Raw genomic sequence first — 21,832 nt, 5'->3', positions numbered from 1 at the left:
TGGATGTATTTTCCAGAGATTATCAACATCATCCTTCGAAACCTAGCAATCGTAGTCTTTAATTAAACATCGTTTTTTTTACCACAGAATGTCGATGATAATAATTTTCCGAATCTACGTGGACGAAGTATAAGTTTTTATCAAATTATAAATATATTCTGTTTTATCAACATATAATCCGGATTCAAGAACTGATTCAATTCTATTGGTTGCATAATATCGACCAGTATTCTTTGGTGGAGGATGATGTTTATAGATTCAAATTCATTTAATCATCCATTATCATTATTTTCATTAGTTGGTAACACGATCAAAGAATAAGCAGAGTCTTTTAAATGGAGACGCGAATATATTTTTAGCAGCATATTTGCATCGCTTCCTTCTCATCAAAAAAAATGAAGTGTACCCTAGCGAAAATTTTTCTCCGTGTTTTGTCGATATTTCTCCGCTTTTCTCCGAAATTTTTTTCGTTTTTCTGCAGTACTCAAATACTTCTCCGATTTACTCGGTACTTTTGGTTCTCTAACTGATCATACTATGACACGATGACGACCGACAGACCTAATTATAATATAATATTATTAAATTAATATAATATTAAACGATATATAATATTAATTAAATCAAAATTGATTGAAAATATTCTAAAAATATCCACTAGATATTTTCTTTTTTACCTACAACATACCAACATTACAAACGCTCATAGGGAATTTATCTGTCACTAAAATGGAAGCATGATCAATACACACTGATACACACAATGACACAACATTCACAAAAAAAAAAAAAAAAAGAGTACACATAAACATTAAACAATTTTTTTTGTTCTTATCCCAAGACCCAAAGTACATTTATATTATTACTCAAAAATAAAATAACATCATGAAAATTAAAAGAAAGAAATCAACCTATTATATTTCGGTATAATAAACCGAGATTTAAATTAATCAAAATAAACAATTGAATAAATTAATTGATGTTAGTAAGACAATGCATTAATAATTTGTTGTCATCGAGGGTTCAATAATACATAAAGAAAAAAAAAAAAAAAGAACGTAATACGTCACATAATATCAAACAATTTTAAAACAAGTGTATGTGTATAATTGTGTGTATATATTTTATTTATTTATTTTTTTTTCGAGGCTGTTTTAATGTTCCCTATCTATCGTGCCAAAGATATAATTTCAACACTCTTCCAGTCTCAAGTTATGTAGTCAATAATATCTTGATAAAATAAATAACTCAGTTTTAAATTCTTTTTTTCATATCGTTTGTTTAATTAAATATATATAAACAAAGTTATATTATTTTTTTATAAAAAAAATTTTTAATTGTCAAGTTTGTGTGTATTGATGTTACGATAAAACGATAACGATGGAGATAAATTTATACGCACAATGTGCAAATTCAGTTATGAACGCTAGGACTAAGTACACAACAAGTGATAATAAATTGTGATGTTTGTTATATATTATTTTATTATTATTATTTAACACCGTATTAATTTTTAAATAGCAATATTTAAAAAAATTAAAAAACCTACTAAATATTTTTAAAATAAGTCAACAGAATATATGAAATTATTTCAATCAAAAAAAAAAAAATAAAGTCACAAATATAAATACTTAAAAAATTAATAAACAAAAGCTCAAATAATATTATATTATTTAATTAAAAAAATCATATATATATATTTATTGTATTAATACTGGTAATGGCAGTGGCCTTAAAGAAAAATAATTCACGTAGACGACTTGCTGCGTTAACATTTTTATCAAATATATCACTTGATGGAAGTCACAGAGATACAAATTTTGCTCTATTACCATACAATGGAGCAATTTATAAAAATGTTTATAATGATATTCAGACGAATAATTGTGATGAACAAATTGAACGTACTTATGATTTTAAAAAAATTGAAAATGAAATAATTATTGAACATTTGCCAAATGATTTAACTAAAATAAAACATGAAGATACAGTTGATTTAATAAAAAGACGAATTGATCATCATTCATTTTCATCTGATTCAGATGGTATATTAACACCTGGTAAAAAATGTGGTTCTGTTATATTAATTGAACAAGACAGAGTTAATCCATTGGGATCAGGAATTCCTGGTACATTTAGAGCAAGGTATATATCAATTTAATAAAGATTATTTTGTTTTTAATTTTTTTAATGATTGCATAATAACAAGTATTGTTGAATAATCATTTAATTGTTATTTACAGAGCTGGTACAACTGGTAGTGAATATTCATTACCAGAAAGAAGATTTGGATCATTTCATTATAAAAAAAGAATTGTTCATCAAACATCAACAGTATCAGAGGATATTAAACATCATTATAATAGTAGTAATGAAAGTATTGGTTCATTAAGATCAAAATCACAATCATCAAAATCAAAAGGTAAAAATTTAAACAGCATACAATCTGGATGCTCAAATTCTGTTATAATACCAGAAATACCACGTGAGCTAAGAATAATGCATAAACCAGTTAATGGACAAAAATTTGGTGATGATAGACTTGTACTTGTATCAGCAAAAAGAGTACCATTTATCATATTTTCAGCATTACCATATACCAAAAATCAACGTACCAGTTGGTAAGTTTATTTTAATATAGGTATATCCTTTTTTTTTTTCATTTTCTTTTTTTTTCAATCAATCAATCAATCAATCAGTCATTTCACTAAGCAAAATAGTTATCAGACAAATAAAAAAAAGCACATGCTTGTTTAATCATTGACAGGAAAATAAAAGGCTTTCATTAAAATAAACATATTTAATTAGAAATCAATTTGTAAGATTATTTACTCTCGTTATTATTAGCTGTCAAAGTGCTTCTAGTACACCTGGATTCAAAAACAACATCGTATCTAATCGAATTCTTCGCAGGTATAATTTAAATAAAATTATCTTTGAAAAAAAAATGAAAGTTTTTCAATTAAAGTTATAATAAAGAAATATAAATTATAATATACAACTAGCAATTTCGAAATATATATACAATTTTTTAATTATTATTTTATTTTTAGCTGTATTAATTTATTACTAATGATGTTTTTATTTTTATCAGGTCAGAGTTACGTCGTGAAACTGGAAGAAAAAGAAACACATCATGTTCAAGACCATTGTCATCGATAAATGATAATTTTGATCCATTTGGTTTTTTGGGTATTGAACGTGGTAATGATGGGCAAGAAATATCATATGGACAATTATTGGTGCCATCACGACAATTTCAACGTGATAATTTTAAAAAAGTACACATTAGTGACAGTGAAAATATTGAATTATCAAATGTCATGACAAATAAACATCATATTGTTTCAAGGTAATATAAAAACAAAATTATATTATTATTTTTTTAACTTTAATTAACTGAAAGCTATAAATAATTTTTTAATTTTATTTTATGTTTTATTTGGATTTTTAAAATACAAAAAAATATATCAAACAATTAACATGAGACTAAACTTGCTGGGCAATTGACAAATAAATTTAAAAAAAAAAACAAAATTGTTGAATATTTTTTTACAGGACAAAAACAATAATTTGGAACCAGGACCATACTAAGTGGTAACAAACTTGTGCTCATTTCAAAAAGTATAATTAGAAGTGTGATAGATTTATTGATTGAATGAAAATAAAAATTTGCTAAATAATAATGCATGCAATTTACAAAAAAATAAAGAAAAAAAATACACAAACAATAATTATTTATGCATTATTGAATTTAATGGTATTTATTAATTTTTATTTTGTAATTAAAACATTGAAATAAGCACTGGAAATTAATAATTTTGTGGTTGATTATATCTAACAATATTATAATTTTTATTATTTTATAAATAATTGGTTTAAAGGGTTTTTAAATATTGTAAATTTAACAGTTTTTTATTTGGTAAATGAAATTTAATGTTTTGTTTGTTTGTATTTATTTAAGGTGTTTATCTTATGATAATGCTGTTAGCCATCGTAATCAGTATGCACTGCCTGATTCACCACCACTTTCATTAATCAATGAGACAAGACCACTGGATTGGAATGAACAATGTCTACAGTATGATCCAAACTTACTTGATGATCCAGAATTAATTGCAGGAAAACATAGAACATTATTGACATTTACTTCATACATGGTACTTGTTTTTGTTGTTTTTTTTATTTATTAAAATATCAATCATGTTTTTCATAATAATTATTATTTATAGGCATCAGTTATTGATTACGTTAGACCATCTGATCTTAAAAAAGAACTCAATGATAGATTTAAAGAAAAATTTCCTCAAATACAATTGACCTTGAGTAAATTACGAAGGTAAATATAATAATTTACATCAATTTTAATTAATAATATATATTATTTTAATTATTTGTTTAAATTAATAATTGTTTTTATTTGATTTTAAGCTTAAAACGTGAAATGAGAAAAATTGCAAAATTAGATTATGGAGTTGATCTTTTGACTGTTGCAATGGCATATGTTTATTTTGAAAAATTAATATTACGTAATGTTGTAACAAAACAAACACGTAAATTATGTGCTGGTGCTTGTTTATTGCTGGCAGCAAAACTTAATGATGTCAAGGGAGAAGTATTAAAATCACTCATTGAGGTAATTTTACTTTTTTTTTTATTAACATTTTTAAATGAATAATAAACTAAATCATTATTTATTTTTTATATTTATTTTAGAGAACAGAAAATATATTTCGTCTTAATCGTAAAGAATTAATATCATCTGAATTTGCAGTATTAATTGCACTTGAATTTGGTTTGCATTTACCAACGTGGGAAATATTTCCACATTATCAACGTTTAATTTATGATTCTTGACCTTTTTTTGGTTATTTAAATTTACTACAGTTATATTAATTAACAATATTATCTTGAGTTATTAAATTTAAATATTTACGTAAAATTAATATATCTTTAGTAGAAAAAAAAAATAAAAAAACAAAAAAAATAATTTAAAAAATCATTTTAAAATATTAAAAATACATGTGTTGATTATAATCATAGAATATTCAATATTACGTTTTGATAATGGTTAACGTTTTTAAATTTTTAGACTCAGTTTTATATTATTAAAAAAAAAATAACAAAATAATAATAATAACATTCTAATTAGCTGTCAAAAGAGATAAAGAATTAAAAACTAAAAAAAAAAACTTAATCTGTAGGAAACGTCATGTACTTTATCAATGTCAGATAAAATGTTATTTTTTTATTTTAATTGTTTTTTATAACAAATAACACATGTGATTCATTTAAGTATAATTTTAATTCTCTTTTTTTTTTTTTTTTTTAACAATTAATATTGTAAAAGATAATTATTGACAAACACCAGTAGAAAAAGATGAACATGAAATAGACATGAATATTTTGTACGTAATGTGTTTTGAAAAATATTAATTAATTAGTTGAAAGTTTTTTAAGAAAATATGTAAAGCTAAAAATCAAGATTCAACTTTGTGATTAATATATGAATGTAAACATTTTTTTTCTTGCTTAAAAAGCAATTTATTACGACAAAAGAGATAGAAAAAAAAATGTGTAATATCCATTGTAAAATAATACCGAAAATAATGAAAGAAGAAATTAATGTTTTTTTATAATTTGATACGATGACGTTTCTACTAAAGAAAAATAGCGAAAAATTTAATACGGTGTATCGATGCTAGTCCCGTTAATACCGTTTTTACATTCATAATAATAATATATATCTATATAGTCTATGAAAAAAAAATTTAAATGTTAAAAAAAATAATATATAGTACTTAATAATGTAAAAAAAAAAAAAAAAAAAAATACTCGTATGTCAAAAATGAGAAAATCAAATGAAATAAATAATTGATAATAAATTTGAGTAAAAAAGAAAATATTTACGAAAAAAAACCCTGGGTAAAAAAAGAAGCCAAATAAAAATTAGTATAGATTAATTTTATTAATAAAAAAAATCAATAATGCGCAGTGCAGTTTTAAAAATTGACGAAAAATAATCAATATATAAAAATTCTAAATTTGAAAAGTAAAAATAATAATAAAATAATAATGATATTGTCATAAATGGATTGTTAGATAATAAATTATATATTGATTTATAAAGCAATTGGACCACGTGTATGTGTGTACATTAAAAACGTGACTGACATTGAAAAATAATAATATTTGAAGGACAATTTCGGTCATGGCCAACTGGTGATTATTACTTATGAATGGCTTCAAGTGAATTTCAAGTGCTTCTTAACATTTCAGTATAAAATTTGTTGTTCAACGGTACTCATTGCATTTGTTAGTACGACATTCGTCTTGTCACATTCATCATATAACTTAATAATAATATAAATAAACAAAATTTAAATGTACTTTAAAAATGGTGACTGGTTCAAGACGTGACAATAATACTTCATATTTTCAAAAAGGTTTATCAGAATGGTGGAATCAAGAGAGTGAATATTTAATTCAAAGAATCGAAAAATGGACTGGTTTTTCACGCGGATATAATCGTTTAAAAACAATTAAATCAATTGATGATGATGATTGTGAAATTGATGAAAATTTATATTATAAACGTAAAAAAATAACAGAAAAAAATAAAATAAATTGTTGTGGTAAATTTAATTATCAATCAAATAATAATTTCGATAATACATGTTTAGAAACATACAGATATGATCACAGTATTTATTTCAAAACAATTGGTGATATAAAAAATAGTAAAAATAACAATCAAATTGATGATAAACATGATAATATTTCTAATAAAACAAAAACATTATTAAATAATGAAGAAAACATTGAATGGAACATAAAAATGAATGACAATTATTTAAATTATTGCTATAATAGTAATGATGAAATTTTAAATGATAATTATAATTATTTAAAAAATTATAACAATAATAATGATGATTTTCAAAAATATTTAAGAACGGTCTGGCCGAATATCAATGAATTTATTGAGGATGAAGCAAATAAAGATGATGATGATATTGAAAATGATAATTCAATTGAATTTAAAAATAATACACAGCTTAAAAATCATGATAAAAGTTTATCAAGATTTTTTAAATCACGTAAAATTAATAAATCACAAAAATATCATAGTAAAGAAATTATTTCATGGCCAAGTGTAATATTTAATTACAATAATAATATGGATCAAGAGTCATCAAAAACATCACCACATCAACGAGATTTTAATATTCAATTAAATCATTATTAAATTTGTTTATTTATATTTTTAATCGAAAAAATAATGCATCTTCCAATGTAATATATTAATTAAAAAAAATTATAATTTTTTAATTTTAAAAATTGTAAAAATTATTTTAATTATTTAATAATTCTGCACTGTGTATTAAATAAAATTTGATATTTGTTTCTTTTTTTTTTTTTTCATAAATTACTGTTTTAATTAAAATAAAAAATTATAATTAATTAATAACTTGGAGTTTTTTTAAATTGTAATAATAAACGCATGCGCCAAATGTGTTTGATAAAAATAAAAAAAAAAAATAGAAATAAAAAAAGGCACACCATTAAATATTATACGCAGTTTCCAGGTTCATATGAGAATCGATTTTACTTGAGTTATAAATTGAGCATAGTTCTGGGGTACACAAACGTCACAGTTTTATCATCAAATAGAAATCATATTAATCGTAATCGTCATAATCATTTAAATTTATTAAATATGGGTAAACGTTTTGAGACAATTGCTGCAATGGCTTGTATGACAACATTATTGATGTTATTTAATTTTATATTTATGGTAAGTAAATAATGCATTAATAATCGACATTATAACTATTAATAATTTAAATTTAATTTGTAAATATAGTGCAGTGGATTGGTGATGTTAATATCTGGAATTTACATGAGATTACGTCTTCAAGATTATGTTGAAATAAGTACAGAATCAAGTGGTGCTGCATTACTTGGTATATCATGTTTGGGTGCATTTGTAACATTGATTGGTATATTTGCCTGTTGCTGTACAGCACGAGGTCATCCTGCTTTATTATATTTGGCAAGTACATCATTAACAAAATAAAAAAACAATGTAATTTTAATTTTTATCTATTTTTTAGTATGGTGGATTTTTGGTATTGGTAGCACTATTGGAACTTTGTGCTGGTGCATCAGTTTATGCATACAGAACATCTCTCATTGAAAGTTTCGATCAAGGTTTAAACAAGAGTATGACACTCTATGGTACTGATCAATCAACAAAAATGCACATTGACATTATGCAGTCACAGGTATTATTAGTTTGATAATTATTTATTATATTTATGATCATTTATATTAATTGTTTGTTAATTTTTTGCAAGTTACAATGCTGTGGTAATCGTGCATATACAGATTGGCGTGATTTAACACCACCAAAAGAAATACCAGCATCATGCTGTAAAGTTGCACTTGGTGAATGTGAAGTTACTGATAATGATGATATATTTATTGAAGGTTGCTATCGTCGTGTTATTGATTTTATAAGTAGCAATGTTGGTATGGTTGCTGCAACTGCAATTGGTGTTGCATTTTTTCCATTAATTGGTGTATTTTTGGCATGTTGTTTAGCAAGTCATATTAATAAAGCGCGATATGAACAGGTATCTTAATTTAAATTCATGATATATTGACGTTTTAATTGTTTGAAAAAAAAAATACCAGCAACTTCCAATTTTATTATAAATATTCTGAGTGTTCACTGATAAATTGATTTTTTCTATGATGGAATGTTAAACTTTGCACTAAATATTTAATGACAAATATATATCAACATCTTGTAAATTAATATTCTCAATTTTCACCTGTTGATTAGTTTTTTTTTCACAGGATATTTCAAATATTTAAATGATTCTTTTGATAAAAAAAAAATATGATATAACAATGTTTACAAACTACTTTACATTAGCGAGTTTAAAAAATATAAATTTAACAAAAATTTATTATTATTGTTTAAACACTGATAAATATTTAATATTTATAGTGTGATTTAAATATATTTTATACTTGAAATTGTCAATTATTTCCAGGCCAAAATTATTTGTGATTATTTCTTTTCTTAGCTATGTAGTTTATTATTAATCATAAATTTAATGATGTTGTATGAAAACATGAAACAAATTTTTTAAATCTATGTAGCTTTATTTATTCATTTGACACAAAAAAAATGAATATATTAAATATATTAAATGTGTCATTAAAATGAGCTTTGTAAAACTTATTATATCCTGAGAAAAATGTTTACTATAAATGTTTGATGACTTGATGACAATGCAAGCAATTATATTGATTTATTCGAAGTTTTTTTCTATTGATTATTTGTAAATTAAAATATTAAATCATGCTAAAATGAATTAATATTTTTTTTTGGAATTGTTGGATTTGGTATACATGTGGGTACTTCTATCAATGGATTTTACAATTTATCATTTAAATAGTTGATCAATGGAAAAATTCAAGCTCAATGTCAATAACTAAAAATAACAAGTATTGATAAAAAGAAAAAAGACAAGAGTTATTGATTATATTTTATAAGTTTGACTTATTTACATTTAAAAATGCCCGATGAGTCCAGGTAAATTATAGAACGATGGTATTTGCATAACCAACTGCGCAAAGACAGGGTTGTTAAATTACAAAATTAAAAGTGAAAAAAATAATAGCACATATTGGTTTTCGTAAATATATTTAATAATTTTAACTGTTTAGCTGATGAGCTCGATGAGACATGTTTTGTAATCACCAGATGTATCTATTGCAACTACATGTAATCAAAGCAAATTTATTTTAAACAAATTTTTTTAAATTACAAAATTATTATTTATTTATTTTTATTTCATTTACAAAATTAGGAATAAATAAAGTGATATCACACATTGATTTTAGTGAATATATATTTGAGTTTTAAGTGTTTAGCTGATGAGTTCGATGAGACACTTTTTGTAATCACCAGATGTATCCTCCTGTAATCAAATAAAAATAGAGAAGGAATTAATACCACTATTAATGCCAGTGCTGTGAATCGTGAATTTTTTTTTTTTAAATTAATAAATAACAACTTATTAATATGCGTTCTTCAAGAGTTTTTCCATATGTTTTATATAAAAGGCTTTTTTACTATCGCCCATGTCAACTTCGGAACGGGTAACGGAGTTATATAAAAATTAATTTCCGGTCGTCTGTTCTATTTCGGACATCTGATTGTTGCTGTTGTGGTTTATATGGTTTATTTGGTAGATCATCATCCTAAATAAATTAAATAAATATATAATTATTAATTATTAATTATTAATTATTAATCAAAAATCATTTTAGCTTAAATAAATGTTATCATAAATAAAATTCGTCATTGTTGAATAATTGATTGGCAATATAGCATCACCATCAGAATCATCAGCTCGAATTGTTTTAAATCGATTATATTTTTTTCTTTGAATAATTGTTATACCCAAATTTTCGTCAAGATCATAATCATCATCTTTGAGGCAATAATCATCCTCATCATCACTTCTTTTATTTATTTTATTTTACGAGCACATTGGCGCGCTACGTGCGCTTGTATTAATATTTTTTAACTTATATTCATTGTAATTTACGTGTTATAATCGATTTTCACGATATAGTTTTAATGATTACTTAGTTACTCTCACGAAAAAATTAAAGAACAAATTCTTTATATAATTTTTTCAATTATGAAGATAAATATTATCTAATCAATTTTTGGGTATGTCGAGGATAGGTGTACGTCCTGAGATTTTCCTCTAACCACAGGTGATAACTTCTCTTTGAATTCTTCTAAATCTATTCCAGGCTATAGCTTGTAATGAATTAAACTAAAAAAAAAAAGCTGTAAGTCAAGGTCAGTTGCATTCCTTGAAATTTCCTCTTGCTTATAGCCGGTCTATTTTATGTTAATTTTGGAAAAACGATTACACGATCGAGGTGTATTCCTATTGATTTTCTTCCACCTATACAGCTAATCTATTTTGTTTTCATTTTTTAAAATCATATATTTTTTAAATTGATTTTTATCGATTTATTTTATTGACATTTAATCCTTCGAAGATCACTCTTTGTTTATTTGATTTATTTCGTTAGCAACAAAAAAACAAACTATGTCTCACTCGCTCTTTTTTTTTTCGTCTTTTTGTTGCTAACGAAATAAATAAAGAAATAATAGAAATAAACAAAATAAAAGAAAACTATATAAGAGTGAGTGAGAAGAAAAACGACCAATCAAATGTCCGGAAGACCGATGATGTTTGTCCTTTTTATATAAAGAATTTATTTTAATATATTAATATTTTTGTTTCTTATCCTTATAATAATAATGATTTTTGTGTCTTACTTTAGTCTAATGTAGACTTAGTTTATTAGAATTTTTGTGGATATAATTGCCTAAAAAATATTTAAAATTATTAAAAAATCATCAAGCAAACTTTGATAGTGATAGCTAACAATTTTCGATGACGTATGTGTTAATGCATTTTTTATAAGATAATGTTGGCATTTTAACACCTATGATCTTCAATAATGTAGTCCTGAAATTATTGAACAGACTAATAAGAACTATAGAAAAATAAAAAAAAATATCGCATTAATAATTGTTTCGTAAGATCATGGCGTTTTATTTGTCATTATCAAAGCCAGGAAGTTTGCCCGATTTTTGAGAGCGAGTTAATAACGATGGTAACCTAGGGAAAACATTTTAAAAAATAGAATTGAATTAGATTGTATTTTGTTTTTTCTGGAGTTAACATGGCATTGTGTGACGGCTGATCATTGTGTGTGTGATGAGTTTTTAAAAAGATATATTTTTTTTTTTATTAAAATATTAAATAATTTTGATTTGGAATATATGTTCTAAGCATTACTTAAATTAATTCTAAAATAAGTTCTAAAATAACTGCTTAAATTAATTCTAAAAAAAGTGCTAAAATAATTGCTTAAATTAATACTGAAATTAATGCTGAAAATAATACTTACAAAAAAATACAATTTTAGTATTAATTTAAGCAATTATTTTAGCACTTTTTTAAGAATTAATTTAAGCAATTATTTTAGCATTAATTTTAGTATTAATTTAAGCAATTATTTTAGCACTTTTTTTAGAATTAATTTAAGCAATTATTTTAGCACTTTTTTTAGTATTAATTTAAGCAATTATTTTAGCACTTTTTTTAGAATTAATTTAAGCAATTATTTTAGCACTTTTTTTAGTATTAATTTAAGCAGTTATTTTAGAACTTATTTTAGAATTAATTTAAGTAATGCTTAGAACATATATTCCAAATCAAAATTATTTAATATTTCAATAAAAAAAAATATATCTTTTTAAAAACTCATCACACACACAATGATCAGCCGTCACACAATGCCATGTTAACTCCAGAAAAAACAAAATACAATCTAATTCAATTCTATTTTTTAAAATGTTTTCCCTAGGTTACCCTAGGTTACCCTCATTATTAATGACTCATTAACTTGTTCAATTCTATTTTTATTTTTTTGTCAATAAATTAAAAGTATTGTTCGTTTACAATTATTTTGTAAAATTTTTTTTTTTTTTTTCGAGCTACAAGTTGTGTGTAATTGTTCATAACTTTATTATATCTTTTAATATGATAAAAATATACAATGATTTGAATTTTATGTTTTTAAATTTTAAATTATTATTTTCCGATTGAAAGTGGCTATTGACACCATCCCGATTCCCGGCTACGTCAAACTTACTCTATACTCTAAATATGCACAGTATAATAAATTACAAGTAGTGTCCGTTTATAATTATTTTGTAAAATTTTTTTTTTTTTTGGGCTCCAATAGTTGTGTGTAATAGTTGTGTGTGTTGGTCGTAACTTTATAAACATTTTAATTATATAATTTGTATCTTTCAATATGATAAAATGATTTGAGTTGTATGTTTTTAAATTTAAAATTATTATTTCCTGATTGAAAGTGGCTATTAGCACCATCCCGTCTACTTCAAACATACTCTACTCTAAATATCCACTGCAGTATAAGGTATATTTGGAGTAGACGGAATGATTGCGATAGCAACTGATAGCAACAAACTGATAGAAGCAAAAAAAAAAAAATATATATCAGAACTTAAATAATTTTTACTAATTAAATTTTATTACAAATGATTTGGAAATAAAACCAATAACAGTATTTTTGTTTTTGACGGTATATGTACTATCACAGATATTTAAATTTCCAATTATTTTGGTATAATTCGACTGCCATCTAATTTTGCTTGACATTATTGACTGGGGTGCGGTCACCCCTGCCCCTGCATTGCTGGACATTTTTTTTTCTTAAATAATATCTCAGATTTTCCTTTGATTTTTTTTTACAATTCTACTTCGAGGAAATGCGGAGAAAATCCAAAAAAAAAGAAAAAAATATCGGAGAAAAACAGAAGAATCATGGAGAAAATCAGAGAAAAATATTGGAGAGAAACGAAGGAATATGGGAAGAAAGCAGAGGAAAATTTCTCCAAGTCATAGCTGTAATGTTAAAGACATAATTTATTAAAATTATTATTGATTTTTTTAAATGGATTTTGTTATAAATAATTTAACAACACATTCAACAAAAACTATGAATGTAAAGATTGGTGATTTTTATTATTTTTGATAATTATACTTTGACTTGCCACATTATCATAGAACAAAAAGTTTCTCTTCTTTTATCAGAGTGCCAGTTTGATCCTATTTTAATCAAGCAAAAACCTAGAAACTCATATAAAGTCTTTTAATTTTGCTCGCCTCGTTGAGCCTATATCTTCGTGTAAAAAACAAACAAATAAAAAACACTTGTCAATCATTTTAATATTACAAAATTTATTGAACAATTTTACATGATTGCAGTAAAACGTTATGTAATTAAATAAATTAATTAATGAAAATTCAAAGTCCTATAATCATGAATCATCAAACAATAATATTTTGTCATTATAATTATATTTGCATGAATATAAAACTTGATGAAAAATTTGAGTAGCTAAATTTATTTTTACATTTTATTAAATCATTAAAAAGCAATTCTTCCAGAACGAGTTATAGCAATATTTTTTCAACAACATCAGCATGGTTTTTTAATGTACGTACATGATTTTCTGGTGAATTTTTTGGAATCAATATTTTTAACAAGAAAACAACTTATAAAAAATATATATAAAAAATATATATGAATAATAATTTCAACTGTTTAGCTGATGAGCTCGATGAGACATGTTTTGTAATCACCAGATGTATCCTCCTGTAATTAAAGCAAACAAAGAAAAATTTATTAATACTATTGGTGTTGATAAAGGATTAGTTTTTTTTAAATTAATAAATCACAGCTTACTGATATGCGTTCTTCAAGAGTTTTCCCATAAGTTTGATAAAAGGCTTGTTTAATATCGCCCATGTCAATTTCAGAACGTGTAACACAGATAAAAATTAACTTCCGATCGTCTGCTCCTTTTCCGGACATAGAGTCATTTAATTGTTCAGCGAAATACAAAGAACTATTCTTGATACATTTCCCTGAAATCATGAAGAAAAAAAAATATTATTATCATCGAAACTTAAATTAAAATATTAACCACTAAATTAAAAAAAAAAAATAGTAGTATCATAATTCTGTTATAATTTTGTCAATGACAAAACAAAGATAACAGTTTTATTTTAAAATAAAAAAAAAAAGTTAAGCGTGACTCGTAGAGATAAGCACCAACACAAGTTTGACTAACCGATAAAAATAGAAAATAAAAAAATATTAAAAAAAAAAAATGATGTATTTAAAAACTTACTAACTGTGAGAAGATCTTTTTTATTATGCCCGGGAAATTCCCTCTCAATATCACAGCCCCATATTCTGGAGTATTCTTGAAAAATTAAATTCAATTGTTGTACATTTCGTTGAGCAAGAATAGAAAGAAACTCAGACTCATTTGTACGTAAGCGACTAATCCCAGCACTGTGAAGTTTCATTGCATCATATTTTGCAGAATTTATATCAGTATGTGTACTTTCATCGCGTTTACCATGACAAAATGATTCTAATAATCTATCAAGATAACCTGGTGTAATACCACGTATATGACTTTGCAATGATTCGCCATATTTTTTTTCATAGCTTGCAGATATTTGCTGGATATCATGATTCCTCAATGTGCAAAGAATGATAATAAGTACATCTTCATTTGTACTCATTCCCCAAATGCTATCATGAACTTCTTTCACATAATAATCAATAATTGGTGTCATCATTGCAACAATTAAATCCTCAAATTTACCACTCAGCCCGGATTTTAATTCTTCTATTAAATTTTTTCCATCTAGTATTTTAAAACTATTTGCAATACTTTGTCTATGTTGATTATTACGATTACTCAATATTGTTATAATTGCTTCTTTGTCTGTTTCATGGCCATTTATAGCTTTTTGTAGAACTTTGGCATCATTAGCAGCATTGAAATTTGGATTATGTAAAACCGTTGGTGTTAATTTACCAGCAAATTGTGTGTTTGTTGTTAATGGAGCAACTTGAGAAGAAGATGCTGAAGTAAGATAATTTGTTGGTAAAGCATAATCGTATTCATTGTTTGATTGTGAACATGCTGGTGGTGCTGTTGGTTGTACTGTATACATTGGATTGAATGGTGGTGTTTGTGCCATTGGATTTGGAACAGCACCATAATGTCCTTGATAAGATGCCTGGGAGGCTTGAGATGGATATGCTTGTTGAGGTGGTTGTGACATTGCTTGACCAGGATATGAAACTGCTTGTGGTTGATATATACCTGAATAACTGGAGTGAGCTTGTGGTGGTTGACTTGGATATGGAGCTGTCTGAAGTCCTGGATATGAAGCTGAATTATTGGAATACGGTGTTGGTTGAGCGGGAAATGGTACTGTTACATTTGGACACGGTGTTGCTTGAGTTTGCATCGGCATACCTCTTCCTAATTGATATGACATGCCTGATGAATTTTGTCCTCGAAGTGGCTCTTGTGATCCCTTTAACAGATAATTAAAATTTTAAATTGATATTACTTTTTTACAAACGAAAATTATGGGAAATAAACAGAGCAGATATTTTTATTTTTAATAATCTTACCTGACCATATCCGTATCCGTTCATATTGATGTATAATTAATCGAATTTCTTTAGTAAATATTTATAAGTAAAAACTTTTGGGAGTTTATATGGTGAGCTGTAAACACTTGTTAACTCGTTCAAGAGTTATTTAGATATGACTGCTCCTGGTCGCAGGATGAGGACCCATACCCTGATGATCGAAACGTTAATCGTTATTTTACACTTCTATTGTGTTTAAGCTTAGTTTACCAAAACAGGTCCTGGAAAAGTGGGGATTTACACTAAGTTGTCAGTTAAGTCCTGTTTTCACTTTGGTTAACAGCATGAAACTGCATTTTCCTAACAATGTGGACGAACGAAACGCACGAAATTACAAAGATGGGAGAGAGTTTACTGCAGTATACTGAGTGATACCAAGAAAAAAAACCACAAACACGTTTATTTGTTATGTCTATCAGTCAGTTTTATTTTTTTTTGACGACGCAAGCAACAATGGTTCCTAGAAGACAGACAAACAATAATGATAAATAAAATATCACTGTAGTCACGAAGAAATTTTACGCCATATAAATTCAATTAGTAAGAACGTTCGCAGATAGAAAAAAAAAATTTATATAACATTGTTACCGAAAAAAAAAAATAAAATTATTAATTCTTTGTTGAATAAATATTTTATTTTAATCTCAAACAATACTCGAAATAATTCATTTGAATTTTCATGCTGCTCACCCCATTTTTTTGGCTACATTAATTCCTTAGCTTCATCTTTTTCTTAGCTACTGCTTGTCCTTGGTATTTTTAATTATTTAATAATTAAAATACATGTAATTTATTTGTTAAAAAATGAAAATTTCCAAGGAAAAGCAGTAGCTAAGAAACAGGTGAAACTATAAGGAATCAATGTACCAAAAATTATGGGGTCAATTGTTATTTTCACATAAGAATTAGTTTTTTTATTTCACTGAATATTTCAAATATTTAAATGATTCTTTTGTTAAAAAAAAAAATATGATAACAATGTTTACAAACTAATTTACATTATTGAGTTTAAAGAATATAAAATTAACAGAAAATTATTATTGTTTAAACACTGATAATTATTTAATATTTATATTGTGATTTAAAAATATTTTTATACTTGAAATTGTCAATTATTTTCAGGCCGAAATTATTCGTGATTATTTCTTTTCTTAGCTATGTAGTTTATTATTAATCATGAATATAAATTTAATGATGCTGTATGAAAACATAAAACAAATTTTTTAAATCTATGTTGACTATGTAACTTTATTTATTAAACTGACACAAAAAAAAAAATAAATATATTAAATATATTGAAATAAAAAGAAAAAATCTTTATGATTTATCAACAGAATAATTGTTTATTTTAAACAAATTTTGTTAAATTACAAAATTATTATTATTTATTTTTATTTCATTTACAAAATTAAGAATAAATAAAGTGATATCACACATTGATTTTAGTGAATATATATTTGAGTTTTAAGTGTTTAGCTGATGAGTTCGATGAGACATTTTTTGTAATCACCAGATGTATCCTCCTGTAATCAAGTAAATAAAGAAGAAATTAATACCACTATTAATGCCAGTGAATCGTAAATTTTTTTTTTTAAATTAATAAAGAGCAACTTACTGATATGCGTTTTTCAAGAGTTTTTCCATATTTTTGATGAAAGGCTTTTTTAATATCTCCCATGTCAACTTCGGAACGTGTAACGCAGATAAAAATTAATTTCCGGTCTTCTGTTCCTATTCCAGACATGGACTTGTTTAGTTGTTTAGCAAAATACAAGGGACTATCCTTGACACATTCCACTAAAATCATAAATAAAAAATATTGTTATATTATCATAAAAATTTAGATTGAAATATTAATTACTACATCTTGGAATAATGACAAGAGTAATAATAACATAATTTTATATTCATGATTTTATCAATGACAAAACAAAGATAACAGTTTTATTTTAAAATAAAAATAAAGAGATAGGCACGAACAAAAGTTTGAATAACTAATAAAAATAGAAAATAAAAATATATTTAAAAAAAAATCACTGAATTCAAAAATTATAATAATACAAATAACTTGATTCCGTTATCATATATTTTTGTCGATGACAAAACAAGGATAAAAGTTTTAAAAAATAAATAAAAATAACGTGTCCAAAATGACTAATAGATTTTATCACCGACAAAAGTTTGAATCACTGATAACAATATAATATAAAAAAAAAAATATTTTTTTTTTCAAATAATAATGTGATGGTTTTTAAAAACTTACCAATTGTAAGAAGAGCTTTTTTAATATGCCCAGAAAATTCACGATCAATTGCTGTTGATATATCATGACCACATAGTTTAGAGTATTCTTGAAAAATTAATTTCAGTTGATGTACATTTCGTTGAGCAAGAATAGAGTTGAATTCAGACTCATCTGTTCCCAAGCGACCAACTCCAGCACTGTGAAGTCTTGTTGCATCAGATCTTGCAGCATTTATATCAGTGTGTCCACTCTCATCACGTTGACCATTACACAAGGATACCAATAATCTCTCAAAATGACCTGATGTATCACCACGTATATCACTCTCCAATGATTTGCCATATTTTTTTTTATAACTTGCACATATTTGATGGATATCCTGATTTTTTAATGTGCAAAGAATGGTGATAAGTACATCTTCATCTGTACCAATTCCCGACATGCTGTCATGAATTTCTTTGACATAATAATCAATAATTGGTGTCATCATTGCAACAATTAAATCCTCGAATCTACCACTCAGCTCTGATTTAAGATCTTTTATTAAATCTTTTCCATATAGTGTTTTAAAACTATTTGCAATAATTTGTCTGTGTTGATTATTTCGATTACTCAATATTGATATAATTGTTTTTTCGTCTGTTCCAAAGCCTTTCATTGCTTTTCGTAAAACTTCGGCATCATTAACGGCATTGAAGTTTGGATTATGTAAAACAGTTGGTGTTAATTTAACAACAATTTGTGTGTTTGTTGTTAATGGAGCGACACGACAAGAAGATGTAGAATTATGATAGTTTACTGGTGGAGCATGATTGTATTCACTGCTTGAACGTGAACATGCTGTTGGTGCTGTTGGTTGTACTGCATACATTGGATTGAATGGTGCTGTTTGTGCCATTGGATTTGGAACAGCGCTATTATGTCCCTGATAAGATGCCTGAGGTGGATATGCTTGTTGAGGTGGTTGTGCCATTGCTTGACCAGGATATGAGGTTGCTTGTGGTGGATATGCACTTGGATAATTTCCATATGGAGTTGATTGAGTCTGTGATGGTTGACCTGGATACGGAGCTGGTTGATGAGTTGGATATGGAGCTGAATTATTTGGATACGGCAATGGTGCTGTTAAATTTGGATATATTCCTGGCTGATTTGGATACGGTGTTGCCTGAGTTGGCATTGGCATTGGCATACCTCCCACTGATTGATCACCAAATGGACATGGCATGCCTGATGGATTTTGTCCTTGTGGTGGACCCTGTAACAAATAAATTGAAAAAAAATAAAAATAAATAAACAAATAAAACTAATTAATATTTATCTAAAATTATTTTCTAAAAGACAAAATATATATATAGAAAAATAAATAGCCATTGGTAAATTATATGCATATTAATTTTTCTTATCACAAATAAAAATAATGTAGAATTAAAAGAATAGATGTTTTTATTATTAAAAATCTTACTTGACCGTATCCGTATCCGTTCATATTGATGTATAATTAATCAAATCTCTTCAATAAATATTTATAAGTAAAAACTTTTATAAGCTCGAATAAAGGGAGCTGTAAACACTTGTTGACTTGTTCAAAAGTTTTTCAGTTTTGACTATTCCAAGTCGCAGTCTAGTGAGTAATGAGCACTGATGGCCTTGATGGTCGAATGGCTGTTCTACACTTGTACGCTCCTATGCGGCTTCTACTGACTACTGTGTTACTGACAACGTGGATAAACGAAAGTCAAAACGCACGATCACAAATTTAGAAAGTGGGAGAATAATATACTGGATATACTGAGTGATACCAAGAAAAAAAAACCACTACCACGTTTATTTGTGACGTCAATCGGTCGGTTTCTCCTCTTTTCTGACGACACAAACAAAAAAAATTTCCAGAAGATAGGAAAACAATAATGATAAATAAAATACCACTGTGTGGTAGTGACGTAGAAGCTTCAGGCCACATGATCTCAATGACTCATACAATATATTTATGCGTATAAATAATATGACTTAATAAATATCTGTGATTTTCAAAGACCTGTAGATGGAAAAAAAAAAAATTTAAATAACATAAGTAGTTACCTAAAAAAAATAATAAATATTATTAATTCTTCCTTAAATAAATATTTTATTTTCATCTCAAATAAAAATAGAAACAATTTATTTGAATAATTATATAATAAAAAATATTTTTTTTTTATCACTAGCCGATTTTGTTAGTTATGATAGGTGAAGAAAAAAAATTAAAATATAGTTTTTAATTTTCTTATTTATTAAAAAACGATATATTTTTTTTTTTTTTCATTTCGACATTGACATAAAATACCTGATGTTTTTCCTTGACAATCGTTCGTAAAAACAAATTAAAAATAAATATTAAAAATAAAATATAAAAGTTATTGATAATTTTTATCGTCAAATAATGATGAAAAAAAAATCACGGAAAAAAAAAAAAAACACATAATGAAAACTGCTATTAAATAATTCCTGGTAGTCATACAACAAGACATTTTATTATCTACATACTTGTGAGATTGAAAAAATATAATTTATCATTTATTAAAGATATTGTTGTTGAATATCTCAATAGCCGAACTAGTTTTCCAACAACAATGATTTCATTTAAGAAACATTGTGTTGAATTTAAAAATAAACAAAATTCATATGCATACTTGAATTCATCTAATAAAAATAATTTATTTTACACAGTAATTGTAAAAAATGTGTTATTGACTTATTGAAATAGGTCTTGTAAATCTTGTGTTTAATAAAATGATGACAATGTAAAAAATTCAAACTCAATGTCAATAATTAAAATAAAAAGTATTGATAATAAGAAAGGAGATAAAAGTCGTTGATTATATTTCACAGGTTTGACTCATTTAATTTTAAAGAATGCCAAATGAGTCCAGGTGAACTATAGAACGATGGTACTTGCATAATACCAACCGCAATGACATTAATAAAAAATATTCATCAATATTGTTCGTTTTGAATGCATTTTGTTGAATGACAAAATTTTTCTCTGAAGAAGACTAACGGGGAGAAATGTTAATAGAAATATTCTTGGATTGGTCATTGGAGAAATTTTTTCGAACATTTCTTCATCCAAGTTTTTTTCGGAGAAACGGCTGCAAAAATTTTTCCTTGTCAGCAATTTCTGAGAAAATTGGTAGAAGTTTTCCCGCATATTTCTCCGCATTATGCGCATAAGTCATTTTGGAAGGAATTCGGAGTCACTAAAGAGAAATTCGGAGTTACATAGAAGGAATCCGGAGTAATCACGGAGAAATTGAAGAAAAAAAATTTTTACTCTGGTTAATTTAAAAATAATAATAGCAGCAATAACATAATTCTGTTGTTATATTTTTGTCAATGACAAAAGAAGGATAAAAATTTTTGAAAAATGATAAAAAT

General features: G+C 25.5%; 5 protein-coding genes across 8 annotated transcripts; 3 read left to right on the top strand and 2 right to left on the bottom strand.

Moving 5' to 3' along the window:
• Positions 1-773: 773 nt before the first annotated feature.
• Positions 774-5,793, top strand: LOC122847758 (CDK5 and ABL1 enzyme substrate 2). 4 transcript variants are annotated; one of them, XM_044145612.1, is made up of 9 exons: positions 774-2,145; positions 2,244-2,621; positions 2,848-2,913; positions 3,095-3,352; positions 3,559-3,597; positions 3,965-4,160; positions 4,233-4,339; positions 4,432-4,636; positions 4,717-5,793. In XM_044145612.1, exons 1-9 carry the CDS (start codon positions 1,721-1,723, stop codon positions 4,855-4,857), a joined length of 1,815 nt encoding a protein of 604 aa, XP_044001547.1. In that variant the 5' UTR covers positions 774-1,720; the 3' UTR covers positions 4,858-5,793. The 4 variants fall into 4 exon arrangements, with proteins under 4 accessions (XP_044001547.1, XP_044001548.1, XP_044001550.1 ...); XM_044145613.1 differs by lacking the exon at positions 3,559-3,597; XM_044145614.1 differs by lacking the exon at positions 2,848-2,913 and having other exon boundaries at positions 811-2,145.
• A 603-nt stretch (positions 5,794-6,396) lies between these two features.
• On the top strand, positions 6,397-10,036 carry LOC122847757 (tetraspanin-7-like). The gene is made up of 4 exons (XM_044145611.1): positions 6,397-7,798; positions 7,868-8,056; positions 8,118-8,288; positions 8,361-10,036. Exons 1-4 carry the CDS (start codon positions 7,505-7,507, stop codon positions 8,646-8,648), a joined length of 942 nt encoding a protein of 313 aa, XP_044001546.1. The 5' UTR covers positions 6,397-7,504; the 3' UTR covers positions 8,649-10,036.
• LOC122847756 (putative uncharacterized protein DDB_G0282281) lies at positions 6,398-7,249 on the top strand. The gene has a single exon (XM_044145610.1). It carries the CDS (start codon positions 6,398-6,400, stop codon positions 7,247-7,249), a length of 852 nt encoding a protein of 283 aa, XP_044001545.1.
• A 4,190-nt stretch (positions 10,037-14,226) lies between the features above and the next one.
• Positions 14,227-16,228, bottom strand: LOC122847755 (annexin B9-like). Its single transcript, XM_044145609.1, has 4 exons — positions 16,150-16,228; positions 14,840-16,049; positions 14,392-14,573; positions 14,227-14,301 (listed from the first exon to the last, which is right to left on the bottom strand). The coding sequence occupies exons 1-4, from the start codon at positions 16,171-16,173 to the stop codon at positions 14,251-14,253; spliced, it is 1,467 nt and encodes a 488-aa protein (XP_044001544.1). The 5' UTR covers positions 16,174-16,228; the 3' UTR covers positions 14,227-14,250.
• A 684-nt stretch (positions 16,229-16,912) lies between these two features.
• LOC122847754 (annexin B9-like) lies at positions 16,913-20,160 on the bottom strand. Its single transcript, XM_044145608.1, has 4 exons — positions 19,881-20,160; positions 18,434-19,673; positions 17,786-17,967; positions 16,913-17,693 (listed from the first exon to the last, which is right to left on the bottom strand). Exons 1-4 carry the CDS (start codon positions 19,902-19,904, stop codon positions 17,643-17,645), a joined length of 1,497 nt encoding a protein of 498 aa, XP_044001543.1. The 5' UTR covers positions 19,905-20,160; the 3' UTR covers positions 16,913-17,642.
• Positions 20,161-21,832: the final 1,672 nt, after the last annotated feature.

This window comes from Aphidius gifuensis, linkage group LG1, assembly GCF_014905175.1.
Source record: "Aphidius gifuensis isolate YNYX2018 linkage group LG1, ASM1490517v1, whole genome shotgun sequence".
In the NCBI taxonomy this organism is placed as follows: Eukaryota; Metazoa; Arthropoda; class Insecta; order Hymenoptera; family Braconidae; genus Aphidius; species Aphidius gifuensis.
Note: the sequence above shows the minus strand (reverse complement) of the source record. Positions and strands in the feature narration are given on the sequence as shown.